This window comes from Punctularia strigosozonata (genome assembly GCF_000264995.1).
Source record: "Punctularia strigosozonata HHB-11173 SS5 unplaced genomic scaffold PUNSTscaffold_1, whole genome shotgun sequence".
Taxonomy (NCBI): domain Eukaryota; kingdom Fungi; phylum Basidiomycota; class Agaricomycetes; order Corticiales; family Punctulariaceae; genus Punctularia; species Punctularia strigosozonata.
The window spans coordinates 246,000-260,746 of NW_006767433.1; the positions used below are offsets into that span (position 1 = coordinate 246,000).

At 55.4% G+C, this 14,747-nt stretch overlaps 3 protein-coding genes across 3 annotated transcripts; all 3 read left to right on the top strand.

Moving 5' to 3' along the window:
- Positions 1-194: 194 nt before the first annotated feature.
- On the top strand, positions 195-7,424 carry PUNSTDRAFT_139817 (uncharacterized protein; the record flags this gene model as incomplete). Its single annotated transcript, XM_007378030.1, has 34 exons — positions 195-393; positions 483-557; positions 612-671; positions 740-790; positions 846-895; positions 965-1,063; positions 1,125-1,179; positions 1,242-1,282; positions 1,343-1,525; positions 1,574-1,595; positions 1,653-1,756; positions 1,806-1,890; positions 1,952-2,003; positions 2,069-2,104; positions 2,153-2,319; positions 2,373-2,428; positions 2,494-2,743; positions 2,803-2,817; positions 2,879-3,116; positions 3,167-3,207; positions 3,262-3,425; positions 3,480-3,573; positions 3,624-3,664; positions 3,715-3,909; positions 3,966-4,025; positions 4,082-4,129; positions 4,186-4,374; positions 4,441-4,508; positions 4,563-4,653; positions 4,702-5,200; positions 5,367-5,553; positions 5,623-6,167; positions 6,230-7,045; positions 7,110-7,424. 30 exons carry the CDS (start codon positions 195-197, stop codon positions 4,744-4,746), a joined length of 2,874 nt encoding a protein of 957 aa, XP_007378092.1. The 3' UTR covers positions 4,747-5,200; positions 5,367-5,553; positions 5,623-6,167; positions 6,230-7,045; positions 7,110-7,424.
- Positions 7,425-7,831: 407 nt separating this feature from the next.
- PUNSTDRAFT_117078 (Aldo/keto reductase) lies at positions 7,832-11,798 on the top strand. Its single transcript, XM_007378031.1, has 15 exons — positions 7,832-7,907; positions 7,967-8,026; positions 8,127-8,422; positions 8,494-8,689; positions 8,752-8,995; positions 9,072-9,202; positions 9,275-10,109; positions 10,193-10,316; positions 10,375-10,411; positions 10,469-10,654; positions 10,724-10,923; positions 10,978-11,169; positions 11,241-11,288; positions 11,349-11,479; positions 11,538-11,798. The coding sequence occupies exons 7-15, from the start codon at positions 10,076-10,078 to the stop codon at positions 11,621-11,623; spliced, it is 1,038 nt and encodes a 345-aa protein (XP_007378093.1). The 5' UTR covers positions 7,832-7,907; positions 7,967-8,026; positions 8,127-8,422; positions 8,494-8,689; positions 8,752-8,995; positions 9,072-9,202; positions 9,275-10,075; the 3' UTR covers positions 11,624-11,798.
- A 267-nt stretch (positions 11,799-12,065) lies between these two features.
- On the top strand, positions 12,066-13,566 carry PUNSTDRAFT_128865 (uncharacterized protein; the record flags this gene model as incomplete). Its single annotated transcript, XM_007378032.1, has 2 exons — positions 12,066-12,284; positions 12,346-13,566. The coding sequence occupies 2 exons, from the start codon at positions 12,066-12,068 to the stop codon at positions 13,564-13,566; spliced, it is 1,440 nt and encodes a 479-aa protein (XP_007378094.1).
- Between the last annotated feature and the right edge of the window lie 1,181 nt (positions 13,567-14,747).

Below are 14,747 nucleotides of genomic sequence, written 5' to 3' on the forward strand. Positions count from 1 at the left end.
ATAAAGGCGTTATTTCCCACGGCTTCAATAGCATTCACGGCGGAGTCCGCGTTGGGCTATATGCGCGTGCTGCCTTCCAAACCGCGACCGCGTTCTTCGGTTTCATAGCTATGTCGGCCACGAAGAACAACACTATAGCGCAACTACACGTGACATATGACAAACTGAAAGGTCTTCGCGTGTATTTAGCCTCTATGTCCGCCTTGACCAACAGAGTTGTTCCAGCTGTATTGACCAGGATCAAACCCAAGTTAACCGACATCAGCCATTCAGATCGTACTGCCTTGATAAGGGAACTCAATGAAGTCGCGGGGCTTGCACATGCGTTCTCGAAACAACGCCCTAAGTCGACCAAAAACTGGCAGGAGATTGCGGACAGCCTGGACAATGAAGGTGCGCGCGGTAGTTCCATCCGGATCCATATGCATCCCATTTCTCCGCGTTGACGCGTCAGGCCCTCTCTTGCGCCACGGCGCTTCAAGGTGTGGGCGTGTGGAACGCTTCCGGTATCCTTCGTCAGAACTCCGACACAGGAAGCCGCGCGCTCTTCGCTGCTCGTACGCACCTTCAGTCGTGACTCGTTCTTGTTCTTACCTCATGCGCGATCCCAGTGCGAGCGGCTGGGTTCCGCTTGATAGAAGCCGGGCTGGAAACAAAGCCTGGAGTCGAGAGTGAGTTTCACGATGCGGAGTCGGATGGTGTTGGCTTCAATGCCAGATCTCGACTGATTGCGCGGAAGCTTTGGCGCATGCACTCCAGTTGGCCAGCAAAGCAGGCGCGGCTCTATCAGGTTAGCGCTCCACGACCCTGTAAGACGATTTCATATTCTTATCCTTTGCGCGCAGAAGTGGGGAACAACGATGCCGCCGCCAGCATACTCGGATCCGCCGCTGTCGTACGGATATTGTCCCCCTCAGGTCCGACATTCGCGCGGCTGATGTGATCTTGGCTCCTGTCGTCCCAGTTCGAAGAGACCCTCAGGAGTGCCGATGACCCGGGGGGCGCCCACGAGCAAGCGAGGGCGCGTGCGACGATCAATTACTTTACATGCCGCATGGAGGCCGTGAGTCACTCAGACCCATATATGCGCTTGATTCTCACGACCCGGTATCGTGGACGTACAGGCCTGGCGTGAAGGCAATGACGGAGTTGCCCATTTCATGTTACAGAAGATCACCGGTCCGTACCAATTAAGTTGAGCAACGATCCGAAGTTCCCGTCTTACACGTGACAATGTGCAGAAACAGACCATCAGCGTTTCGCACTTGTGCTACCCCAGGACGTAAGTTCATTCCGCATGACATTCCGTAGTGCGCGTCTCTCACCGGGCAACTCCACGTAGCGCGAGGAGGTCGCCGCGAAAGTGATGCAAATAGGTCGATCCTACCTCAAAGTGCCTGAGAGTGAACGTGCGTTGGGAATCACTGCGAAGCGCGCACAGGAGGCAGTTCGCTGGTTGCAGAAAGCGTTTTCCCTAGTAGAGCACATTGACGTTGCCGCTACCCCGGGCCTTGCGGAGTTGAAGGTAAGAGGGTGGCACGTCGTATTGATCATCTTTGACGGGCCAATCTAGCGATCCGTTCTGCGGAGCCTCGGTCAGCCGCTTTTTTGCATCGCGGCCTGTCGCTTCGATTCACCCTCGATCCTTACAGCTCGCGCGTATTACCACTCCTCCTCGCAGGATCCGGAGAATCTCACGCGTGCAGAAGCCACCCTCCGGGAGCTTCTCGCATCCGTCAACGAATCGCCCCAAACGGTGAGAACTCTCGCGTGTGCGACTGTCCATCTGCTGAGAACGATCCCAGGGTAAGCCGGAGTATCAGCAACTAAGATGGATGCGGATTGCGGTGTTGAAGCGGCGCAAGGCGCCCGATTCGCTGCTTCTGGACGGTCAGTGGGTTCATGTGCGGCAACGGGTGCCTCGGCATTAACAGGGTTTTTCATCGTCCAGCATTTTATGATGTTATCGATCACATGAGCTATACAGATGAAGATGTCGCCGAGTTCGTAGCAACTCACAGCTTCCCGAACGCAAAGTCAATAGATCCTTCATTAATTCTATGTTTAGTGTCCTACAAGATCTGCGGACTCTAAACCAACAACAGTGAACTGCCTTCGTTTTTCTGCGTGGACGTGAACTGATGCTGTCAAGCGATCTGGTAACGTCTGCCACAGGACATCTGATACGCCGCGCGCTGGCGGCCCCCGACGACGCCGGTGCTGCGTTCGTTGGGAAGTTGTTACTCTCGTTCATCTACCACGTATCCAAAGGCACCGATCACAAGCAAGCTCTCGTGGAATTGAGCAATGTATTGACATGTGGGTCATCCCCATTCTGTGCACGCGAAGTCGTTTCTGACTGCGAAGATAAGCTATTGTGGAGACGGGCTTTGACCTCCCGAAGGTCCCAGCCGCGGCCTGCCTCACGGTTCGTAGCTTCGTGGCTGGGTCTATTCGTCTATTTACATCGCTTCATTCATGTTGTATGGATAGCTCCTGTGGCAGCGTGGTGAACGTCATTACCTCGCGAAGGCCTATAGTCCGGCTGCGGACTGGTATCTCATCGGCACACATGAGGTCTTTCAAAGCATCGGAACCCCAGCGGTGACGAAATGCTACCGGAAGGCGGCCTTGTGCCATATACACCTGAAGGAGTTCTCGCGAGCATCCGAGGTAGTAAGACGTTGTCCATTGAATGAAGCCGCCACGAATTACATTGTGTTTCTTGGAGCCGCTTACCAAGGTTAGTTCTTTCACTCGCATGTGGGGTAATCACCGTAACTCAATGTCTTCCCTGTCAAGGTTTAGAAGATGAAGGTAATCATGACCTTCCGACAAAATTTTCGCCTACGATAACGCTCACTTTCACATCGATCAGCAATCGACGCCGTGGAGCGCATGGTCAATGCACCTGACTTCGATCGAAAGATGCTCCTTTTGGCTACCAAGTTGGCTCATGAGTCCGACATGAGCGCCTTGCTGTTGTCCGTCCTCGAAGCGTTGATAGCAACATTGGAGGCCAAGGAAGGGTTTCAGTCGGCAGTTGAAGTAATCACCCTTTCTCGATGTTGCATTAGGTTAATCATGAGGCTACTGGACGAACACAAGCTGCAGGCGTGAGTCAGTCAACCGAGCTTCTGGATTTTGCTCATGCCTTTCTCCACAGCCCACCACTGGTGCAACGGCTGCTCAGACATATTGGTACAGGTACAGGGACAGTAGTCTGTCAAATCCATGGCAATGCTCACCTTGGAATGCTAGCTCTTCGCCTAGTTGAAGAGACCAGGGAAAAGGAAGGCATAGCGGCAATAGCCAAAGAAGTGTCGTGGCTTTGGCGAACAGCGTACAACTGCGCCGTTGAGGGATGCAGTGAACGACCGGAATATGGGAATAGCGTGCCCGAGCTGTTTGACTTCGCACGACAGGTTCTTTCCCTCCTTCGTAACGTGCCGTGCATCCTCTGCTCATCTATGTTTCAGTTGCTAGAAGTATATTGCGCACATATGATCGATGCACATCCAGACCTGTATGTTCACATCATCCAGGCATCGTTCTGCGCAACAGCCGCCAGGGGTAAGGCATGACTCGCCTGTATCCACTGCCACTCATCAAGTGGCTGTCAGTTTTTGCTCTTCGAGAGGAATTCGCGGCAAACGAGTGTCCTGTGGGTGGCCGGTATCGCAATCACGCTAAGCGACGTCTGAACTCTACCAGACAGATCGTTTACGCGAGACCTTCTCCGACGTTACGGCCTGCAAGACAAGGGTGGAAGTTATCCTCAAGAGTGGCAAGTTGAGCACGGATGAATACACCGGCCGCGCTCGATCGTTCGTTCATCTGCTGCGCGTCTTCCAAGTCGAGATGTCTTCGCGATTGCAAGCCTGGGATGATGTCCTGAACACGATCCAGGTGACCATTAGAGCTCTCGTGGCGCCGCCAACCATTCTCACCGAAGCTCGCGCTAGGAACTCACACAGGCGGATCAGGATGTCGGGAGGACGTACGAGGCCATAGCCGATATCCTCGTAAGTGTCTAGGCATACGATGCCGTCATCATCTTCGGCTCACGGCTCGTTTCCAGTGGGCCGAAAAGGATTGTCCTTCGGGTGTGCTCTATACTGCACTCGAGGTAACCGAATCACGACCCTGATCTCGATTACGTGACTGATCCGAGGACGCACCCAGGGTCTCTTGCATGCCAGCCTCGACCGGAATAGTATCACCGTGGATAAGTTCTCGCGCTGGCTTCGCGCCATCTGTACCATTCTGCTGGCCAAGGGCCAGCCCGCGGAGCGAATCAGGGCGGTGGGCTACATGGACCAGGCGATCGCTGTGCTCCAGGAGATCCAAGAGAACGGTGGAGCGGAAGCGAATGTATGTTCTCGTGTCGGGCCATTCACCCCGGAGTTGTAACTGACGTCTCTATCCTGTACTCGGCAGGAGTACCCACAAGACGAGCGTCTCTGGCTCCTCAGTACCGCGTATAACACGGGGATTGAATGCCTCTAGTGCGTACATACGGCTCGCAATCCGTGCCGCGTCAATCTGACCTGCTCTGTTAGCGCCTCCTTATTGGACGAGGCCAAACGCTGGTTCGAGCTATCCACAGTTATGTGCAGGTATGTCCCCGATGGACCGCAACGCGCCGAAAAGGTAGGTATTTCCCGTACGCTCGCGACTGACTGACCTAGTAGTACCCAGATCTCGGATACATACACCAAGTTGCTATCGCAGTTCACTGTATGATGCTCAGGCTACATCAGCCATTAAGTTCTCTATATTTTCCTTGTTGCTATCGTGTCGCTGATGTATAATTGCACGTATACCGCCGATTGGACAGTCCTTATAATATCGTATTGCTGTCGCTGTATGATTATCCACGCGACAGAATTGTATTCTTACTATCATTTTGTAGCCCTACGCATTGATGTACGTTGCAGCCAATCCACAGATCGCACAAAACACGGGCGTGTGATCACGTCCCGCGATGGCTGTTTGGCGCAGCGCATACACCCGCAAACGCGCATGTATGCGTCTAGGAAAGCCCGAAATCGCGAAGATGGTAAAGCAATACGCGTCCGCGGCTGTTCCCGATCGCGACGTACTCGCTGCCCGCCGAGAAGTCAACGGCGTTGACATGCCCAAGGGGCGTTCCGGACGTGGGCCAATTCGAGAATGCAGTGAGCGAAGGGAGGTGAATCTGCGAGCGTGCGCGTCAGCAATCGTGCAATTCTTTTGCAGGAAGGGGACGGGAAAGAGTGCAGGAAGGCGATAGCATACGCCGGCAGATGCGGCGATAGGCTCGGAAAACGGATGGCGGACGCCAAAAACAAGGAGAACAGCAGGAAATAAAAATGGCCACGTACCAAGCGCATCTGGTCCTTCTTCACGCTGCTTGCGATCGCGAGCAGCTGCGCGTCGTGGTTGAACCGGAGCGCCGACACGGCGGTCGTGAGGTTACCGATCGCCTTCAGGCTTTTCGGCCTCGCCACCACATCCGTGCTTGGGTCCGTCTCGTCGTTCGAGTACACGTTCACATATCCCGTCGCGGACCTAAAAACGCACGTTTGATATCTCGTCAGACGCACAGTCCTGGCACCGCACGGGTGTGGAAATCCTTACCCGATTGCGGTATACCGCCCCCGGGCATCGCCTGCGAGCACCCGTCCGCCGTACGCGCCTTCGTCCCGCCACCGCCGCATGCAGCGCCGCCCGCGCACGTCCCACATGTACATTTCCCCATCTTCGCCGAGCACGTGTAGCGTGCCCTCTCGCCGTGCGTCCCACAATAAGCTGCGTGCCCCCCTGTCTGCCGTCGCCTTGATCGAGGCGACGACCTGACCCGAGCCCGCACCTGCAGCCCAGTCAAGCAGGTGTACAGCGCCGCGCCGCCCGGGAATCGCGAGGACGGAGCCGTCCCGGGAAAAGGCGCAGTTGTCGCCGATGGTGAGTTCGGCCGTTGAGGTGGAGGTAGAGGAGGTGAAGGAGGTGCCCCAGAGACCGCGGGCGGATTTGGTGGTGGCACCGGATTGAAGATCGTGCACGTAGAAGAAGGGGCGGGACCCGGTGAGGAGGATTGAGCTGCCGGAGGGATGGAACGTTGCGGAGGAGAGGGGTAGTGCAGGGATATGGATGGTGCTCAGATGCGGATTCGTGTGGCCATCAATCTGCGCGCAAGTTTGGTCATAAGTATCTCATACTTTGCGGATGAAGCCGAAGGACTACTCACGTTGAAGAGACGCAGCCGCCGGTCGGCGCTCGCAGTAAGCATCACGGGCACACGGGGAGAGGGGTGGAACTGAACGCTCTTGATCGCGCCCTCCGCCTTGGCGGACACGTTCGCGTCGCGCAGACGCTCGATGGACAGCGTTCCCGGTGCGATCGTGCGCGTCTTCTTCCGTGACAACAGCCCGCCCGTCGATGCAAGGAGGTCGTCCAGTCCCCCATCTTCCTGCTCCTTTTCGTCCTCCTCAAGCGCGCTGTCGCCTTCAGAGTCGGATCCGCGTCGCCGCTTTGCCGTTCCGCGCAGCTTTTTGCGCGCCTTATCCGCCCATGACGCGGTGCCGTGGATGCGCTCGTGCTGCCGCCGCAACCGGCGCTCGTATTCGCGCCCGGAGACAGAATCGTCCCCTGGAGCATCGCGAAGTTTGCGGAGCCGGGGTGCGGCGAGTGACACGGTCAGCGAGGCATCGGCGGGGTCGGTCCATGCCGGGGCTTTCTTCTTAGACTTTGTTTTCGCGTCCGGATGTGATGGTGATGTGGAGGTAGTGGCCCAGGTAGGGCGAGCGGCGGGAGAGGAGGGGCGGTTGAGCGGGTTGCGGTCGGGTTCTGAGTCGGAGCCGGAAGATGTGCTTTCGTCCTGGCCGTTTTCTGATTCTGTGTCGGAGTTGTCTGGTGAAAAGGCATGTTGGGGTTCGCCGCTGTCGTCTTGCTGGCCCTTTTCAGAAATTTCGTCTCCTGGCAGGTTATTGCCAAAGTCGTCTGCGAAGTCCGCGACTGAAGGTCCCTTACTCGTCGACGGCACGGCGTCGTCCACGAAGAACAGCTGTACATTCAATCATTGTCAATTCGAATTGCCCAAAATACGATAGACCACGAGTAGTACGAACGTCAGAATCGAGCATCCCCTCCAACTCCCGCCCTGCTGCCTCCACCTCCGGTTGGTCGTGCGCTTCATCCTCGTCTGGCACGATCGTCTCCTTCTGTTTTCCCTTCCAGCTTGGCACATATGGCACACCAAAGAGGGCGCTCTCGAGCCTGCGCTCCTCGTCATCCTTGCTTGCATCGTCGTCTAGAGAGACCGCTGCACCAAGCGGGGCCGCGCCGCGCGTAGACTTATCAGTGCGCTGCTTTTTGCGTGGGTGACGGGCCATATTTTATTGCTCCTATGTTCGAGCGAGTAATCCGGAGGATACAAGGTGGATGGTGGGTACAGCGTCCTTGCTAGAGCCTGCAGAAACTCCTGCAGCAGAAATTCTGGATGGATCACGTGCGTTGCCTCACCTTCGCTCGAGCTGGGCGATCTCGCGTTCGCCGCTTCGCGTCCAAGGTCGATCTATCGGATAACACGAGCCATATCACGGACGAGCGGCCTTTCCATCCATGTAATCCAAACAAACGAGAACTTTGAACTTGCTTGACCACGACCGCCGACAACGATATCGGTGCCGAGACACCCTCCATGGATCATAGCTTTTCTGCGCCAGAACACGGTACCTGCTGACTGAACGAGGGGTCGAATGACACACAGACCATTTGGATCGGCCTGAATAATCATGTGAAGCCTGGTATAAATACCGCGAGCACTGATCTTGAGATGTTCAAAGCCCCCTCTTGACCTACTTCCCTCCAGCACCGCATATATCCCGCAGACATGGCCAACGCTCCGACCAAGAAGATGTCCTATGGTACGCTGATGAGCTTAATCCGGCGTTTTGAACGACATCTGATCAATCACGATACATAGTGCGACTGGGTAACTAGGGGTTGAAGGTGTCTAAGATCATCCTCGGCTGCATGTCCTATGGTACACACCTTTCCCAATCGTCCTATAAAACCCCTACTCGCAACCCACCAACCCACATCGTGATCGCACTCGCACTCACGCACCCCCTTAACGCATATAGGCACGCCCGAGTGGCAACAGTGGGTCCTGCCCGAGGCAGAGTCGATCGCGCACATCAAGCTCGCATACGAGGCCGGGATCAACTCCTTTGACACAGCGAACGCGTACTCGAACGGCGCGTCCGAGGTCGTGCTCGGGAAAGCCATAAAGGAGCTGAAGCTGCCGCGGGATGAGATCGTGGTGATGACCAAAGTCTTCTTCGCTGTCGGGCGCGAGCCGGCCGTGCGCGCCTTTGGGCTACCCAGCGCGGAGGTCGACAAGATTGGATACGTGAACCAGCACGGGCTGTCGCGCAAGGTGCGTTCCTCCTCCCTCCCATCTGATTCCGGCCTCATCGGTGCGCTTGGCTGACGGAACCAACCACACAGCACATCTTCGACTCGGTCAAGGCGTCGCTCGCTCGCCTGCAGCTGGACTACGTCGACGTGCTCCAATGCCACCGTTTCGACCCAGAAACGCCCGTAGCGGAGACGATGCAAGCGCTGCACGACGTCGTCAAGGCCGGCTACGCGCGCTATATCGGCATGTCCTCCTGCTGGGCATGGCAGTTCCACGTCATGCAGAGTGCGTTTCTCTCCAGCCCGCGCATATACGTCATAATTGATCAGCCTCTGGCGCGTGGACAGACTACGCGATCAGTCACAACTTGACGCCCTTTATCTCGATGCAAAATCACCACTCGCTCGTGTACCGCGAAGAGGAACGTGAGATGTTCCCCACTCTCAAGCACTTCGGCGTTGGCGTCATTCCCTGGTCCCCCCTCGCGCGCGGCATCCTCACGCGCCCGCTGAGCGTGCAGACGACCCGCACGCAGGTCGACGCGCTCATCGGCGCGTACGCGGGAGGCGGCACGGACGCGATCGTCACCCGGTGATTACCATCCATCCATCTCTCCGTCCCTTATTCCGTGGGCTATGGATATGCTGACGTGTAATCGGTTTCACAGGGTGGAGGAGATTGCGAAGAAGCGCGGGCTGAGCATGGCGCAGGTCGCGCTCGCGTGGAGCTTGCGAAAGCCGGGCGTCACCGCACCCATCGTCGGCAGCACGAGCGTGAAGAATCTCGAGGAACTCATTGGTGCGTGTCACTTTGCCACCCTCGACCCGTCTTGCTTGATCTATCCGAACTGGTGCTGATGGTGGACTGTAGCGGCGGTCGACGTGGAGCTGGCGGAGGATGAGGTTGCGTACCTCGAGGGGCCGTATCAGCCGAGGGCCGTCATCGGCCACGCGTAAGACCGCGAGCGTCGCGTTGTCGTCTGAAGGCGATGGTCCCAAAGAGTCGATCCGCCTGGTCGGAAGGGAAGACTGTGCGCCATGTCTGTTTTACGCCACGCTGGACGAATGATAGGGTGTATGGGATCCGTCGTTTGATACGCTCTGTGCATACCGCAGAATGGGAAATGCGGACAATGCCAGCACCAAATAGCTTTAGGCAATGTCACAGCTTTGCACATTTCCGTCCTTTGGGAGGAATGCGCCGTCCAGGCGGGACCACGTGCGGTGCCGGGTTTTCGCGTCGCACGTTGCGTTCAACGTTGTGGACGACGACAACGAAGGCACATTCTCGAATGCAAATTTCTCTTCCTCCTCGAAGCTCCTATGTAACCCAGCGCTCATTACTGGCTCGTTGCTTTCGTTACACCACCTGACAACATACCACATCGACTCGAAATCGTCCAATTATATCCACGTCCTCACCATCCGAAACGACAATTTTGGGAATCCCTGGCTCAGAGCAGACCCATATATCGCGCGCAGCGGCATGAACGTTGGACGAGTACGCAACCGCTCGGCCGCTGACTGACATGCGACCCGTTTGATCCACTTTCCCGCCTTCGATTGTATCCACGGATGGGTTGGGGTGCTTTAAGAAATCCGTTGCCTTCAATGGCGCCTGCAAGATTCATCTGATCAGGACCCGTATCACGCTCAGCGTCATATTCGAAATATGTCTGCCGTCGTCAACAAGGAGATGCCATACGGTGAGCCCGTCGCCGCCCGAAACTGTGGAGTAGATGCTGACCGTTCCATTGGGCGAACCCTCGCTGTTATCGATGGAGCACAGTGCGCCTCGGAAACTCTGGTTTGAAGGTGTCAAAGCTCATTCTCGGATGCATGTCGTATGGTACGCCCATGTGGGAAGGCTGGGTCCTTGAGGAGGAGGAGGCGATCAAGCATATCAGGGCTGCGTGAGTCATCGGGCTCTCGGGGTGAATCAGCGTACGGTGTGAACTGGGACCAATGCAGATACGATGCCGGGATCAACACCTTTGACACCGCAAACGTCCAACCTGCTTCTCTTGCGCTAAGAACGATTCGCTCACGACGAACGTGCGCTTAGGTTTACTCCTATGGCCGGTCTGAGGAAATCCTCGGGCGCGCGATCAAGCAACTTGATCTGCCCCGTGGCGAGATCGTGGTGATGACCAAGGTCTTCTTCGTCGTCGGAAGGGCTTACGGCGAGGACACCGTGTTCGGCAACCTCGACCAGAAAGGCTACGTGAACCAGCATGGGCTGAGCCGTAAGGTCAGTCCATGCCTTTCTCCCCTCTCGCTCTCGCACAGTTGCTGACGATCCGTCCCATTGGATTCACAGCATATTTTTGACTCTGTCAAAGCGTCGTTGAAGAGGCTGCAACTGGACTACATCGACGTACTCCAGTGTCACCGCTTTGATTCCCAGACGCCGATCGAAGAGACTATGCAAGCTCTTCACGATGTCGTCCAAGCAGGCTACGTACGTTACATTGGCATGAGCTCCTGCTGGGCGTGGCAGTTCAGCGTCATGCAGAGTACGCTCTTCCTCCCATTCCACAACTCGCACGGAATTAACAACACAACCCATGACAGACTACGCGATCACAACCTCACTCCCTTCATCTCGATGCAGAATCACCATTCGGTCATCTACCGCGAAGAGGAGAGAGAGATGTTCCCGACGTTGAAGCATTTTGGCGTCGGCATTATTCCTTGGTCCCCGCTTGCGCGCGGAGTCGTGTGTCGTCCGCTGTACGCATCCACGAAGCGCAAGGAGACAGACCCGTGAGTAATGCGTGGCGCTCGTCGTCGGCATCTCTTAGAAGTCTCTCTGTCGCTGAGGTCGAGTTTCTCAGATGGCAAGGCGAATATCTTGGATACGGGGCCGAAGAGATCATCGCTAGGTGTGTCAACGTTTTCTCCGCCTAGTTGAGTGCCTCCCGAGTTCAACGCCGCTACTGCAGGATCGAGGAGATCGCGACCAAGCGCGGGATCACAATGGCTCAAGTAGCCATCGCGTGGAGCTTGAGCAAGGAGGGCATCACGGCTCCCATCGTCGGCACGACAAGCCTCAAGAACCTAGAGGATCTCATTGGTGCGCATATGATCTTGATCATTGTATGATCTGAAGCTCATCGGAAGATATCTTGCAGCTGCAACGAAGATTCAGCTTACTGACGAGGAAGTGAAGCATCTCGAGGCACCATACCAACCCCGAGCAGTTTCAGGACATGCCTGAATGACGGCAGGGTGTATCCACGCTGTCTGAGGTGCTTCGAGTAAGGTGCTGATGAGAACTTAGTCTGAAAGGGGCCCGCGGCGCGCGGTCCCCCACTGGTCGATCGAGTGAAATCAACTAGGTAGACTAGTGACCGTAATCAGGAACTGTGATCGCCCAGTTGCAGTGTTTAGGCAAAAACAAATTCATGCGTCAGCTCTCCGTGTGGCGCGCGACGATAACATGATCCTCCGTCTCTGACTGAAGACAATCACGTACCGATAACGAGGTTCCTAATTATGTTACGCTCTTGCCGTTCCTGTCGTAAAGGGGGCAACTGGCAGGGTGAACCTTAACGCCTCTCACCACCTTTCTCAGGCTAAGCTATGATCTGATAAGTCGACCCCTCCCTGGTTCACCTGGACTCGCTCACAACGGTCACCATCTGGATATACTCGCCAAAATGCACCGGGTACTGCTTCTACAAGACACGGTTGAGCAGATCGTCGACTTCATCATATCATACAAGGGCACAACTGAGTGCAGAGATCTCTTGGGCTTCGCTCTGACTTGTAAAACACTATCGGAAGTTGCCTTGAGCGCGTTGTGGGCGAAGGTCCAGGACTTTCACCGTTTACTGCGATTGATACCTGCATACGAGGATTCTGGTGAAGGAACATGGGTATGTAACGGCTAGGTGGAACGGCTACAATTGCGCATTGCTGACCATCTCGCGGACACAGAAATTTACGCGTCCACTAGAGAAGCATGACCTATCACGCTTTGTCTACTATTCTCGTAGGGTGAAAGAGCTTTACATCAGCCATACTGGCACACGCATGGATCTCCATTCCATCTTTGAATACTTTAGGGCATTCGAGCACGACATTGAGCTTTTCCCCCGCGTACGGTTCCTGTGCTTCGATGCGTACACATTCCACGGACCCGACGCCCTCTTAATGATCAAGTCCCATCTCCATTCCCAGCTTGAAATTCTGTGGATCAACATCGCGATGGCCACTCGCTCTATTCACCTCGAACTGCCAGAGCTCATTCGCGAGCTCTCGCGAACACCGCCTCCTAGGCTCACTACGATTACCATGCCTCAGTTCACGTTCACGCCGCTCACGGCGAAACTACTAGCGCAAATTACCTCGCTACGCAAGCTAACAATCGCTATGCACCCGATGACCGGGGAAGACAGTCTGGATTCCTTGGATGCGCTCGGTCGATTGTGGCACCTGCCGTTGATGATGGACCTCTCTGTCTATCTTCAGGGCACATCCGTGCTCGCGGACGCGGATTCTACTCCTGATATCATATCCTATGAGCGACCTTCGGTGGCCCACCAGGCATACTACGGATCTGTTCGTGTCCTACATACTCTCGCAAGCCGTACCCCCGACGCACAAAGACTGAAGTTCATTGCCTTCACGAATGGGACAGGAGATGAATGGGACGCCGTGTTCGACGCGCTCTTTCAACGTCGCACGGAAACCCTTCAGGCGTTGATTGTACAGGATTTACAGAACCAGGCGTCCCTGCCGCCGGCAACTGCCATGCTGCGCATGCCGAAATTCGGGAGCCTTCGTGACCTCACGATATCCCTTCCGTACGACTGGACTGATGAGGTCATCGAGCACATCGCTCGCTCGTGCCCTGCCCTCACGTACCTGAACCTCCTATACTATTACAGCGGAAGTGGACGCAAGGTCTCTACTACGTCTTCCGCACTGTTATCATTGGCCCTTATGTGCGCGCAATTGGAGAGCCTGCATATACACGTGAATCCAACGCGACAGCCTTCCTCTCCTCCAGTTAATCCCCAAGGATTCGACGGAAATCTCAGTGTTGTCAACCTTGAAATCCGGTTTCTGCCCGCGTTCTCTCCTCGTCCAAGCTTCGAAAGGTTTGCCAAAAGCTTGTTTCCCGGATTGCAGAGTCTGGTCGTAGGCAATGCTTGACACCAGCATGTTCTCGCAATCAAGAGTCAGACTCTTTCCTTTCCGCGAAGGGTCAATATCGAAAGCCCTCCCCTCCATACCTTAGCCAACGCTTTATGATGGAGTATGGATAACGGCGATTGGTACACGACGAGAATAGCAGTCTCCGGAGTGTGCCTGCCATATGCTTGATATAATATGCAATCCACGTACATGCAAACTCAAATCAGCACGTTGCAGGGCGGGAATTTTCAAGGTCCTGTGTCTGCAGTGGAGACCGTCGAAGGGGAATCCGATGTGATTATGGTTTATATTGTAACGGAGACGAGCAATAGGGACAGAATCTGGGAGGTAGGGGTATAGGTCAGCGACAAGGCGTCGGCTTCAGTCCGGCGCTCGTGCTCACCTGTCCTAAACCCCTCTTATTATTGTCGGGTGAGGCAAGCTCCCGAAGGTCTCGCAGGCTATAAAGACAATGAACTGCGTGGTAACGGGGCAGAAGAAGCGCGCGCTCGAAACCTCAGTCCCGCTCCGGCCGAGGAATATACGCGATGCTGAGTCACCGGCGCCGGGGAGCAGGAGAACGGCGGCGATGGCCACGCAAACTTGCCAGCCCCCGTTAAGAACGTGGACGGTGAAAGGCATCAAGAGGATAAGCTGCTCATTGTAGACTTTAAGGGGAACCTTGGCGAGGGAACAGGACGAGGATTGCGATAATGGTGGAAAAGACGAAGGTATGGTGGATGATCGCTAGGTATTCCATGCATAATTGACCTCGACCGACGCATGTTTCCACAGAAGGGCTTCCGTGGCAGATAAAGAGATCCAGTCTTGGGAATTACTCGGACAGCGTCGCTTGCCGTCGTTCCATGATCTTGTCAAGGGTTTGTTTACGGAACTGAAAGACGTGTCAGTGGATGGGCACCCCATTCGAATCTTGTGTTCAATTCAAGTAAACGTGTATCATATCAGCCAAAAACGCCTTCGCCGAGGCAAGCTGGCGAGATGTCAATGCTCTCCGGAGGATACATGTTTGTGATGTAATCTTGGAGAGCAATGAAAGCGTCTGCCATGGCCAGTGACGTTTCATAAGGCGATGAGCAACTAAAATCGAATGAAGGCTTACCGATGCGCTGCTCTGGGATTTTGGCGACGCTCAGCGCTGCCTCTTCATTCACCGAGAACGCCACGGAGGGCACTGC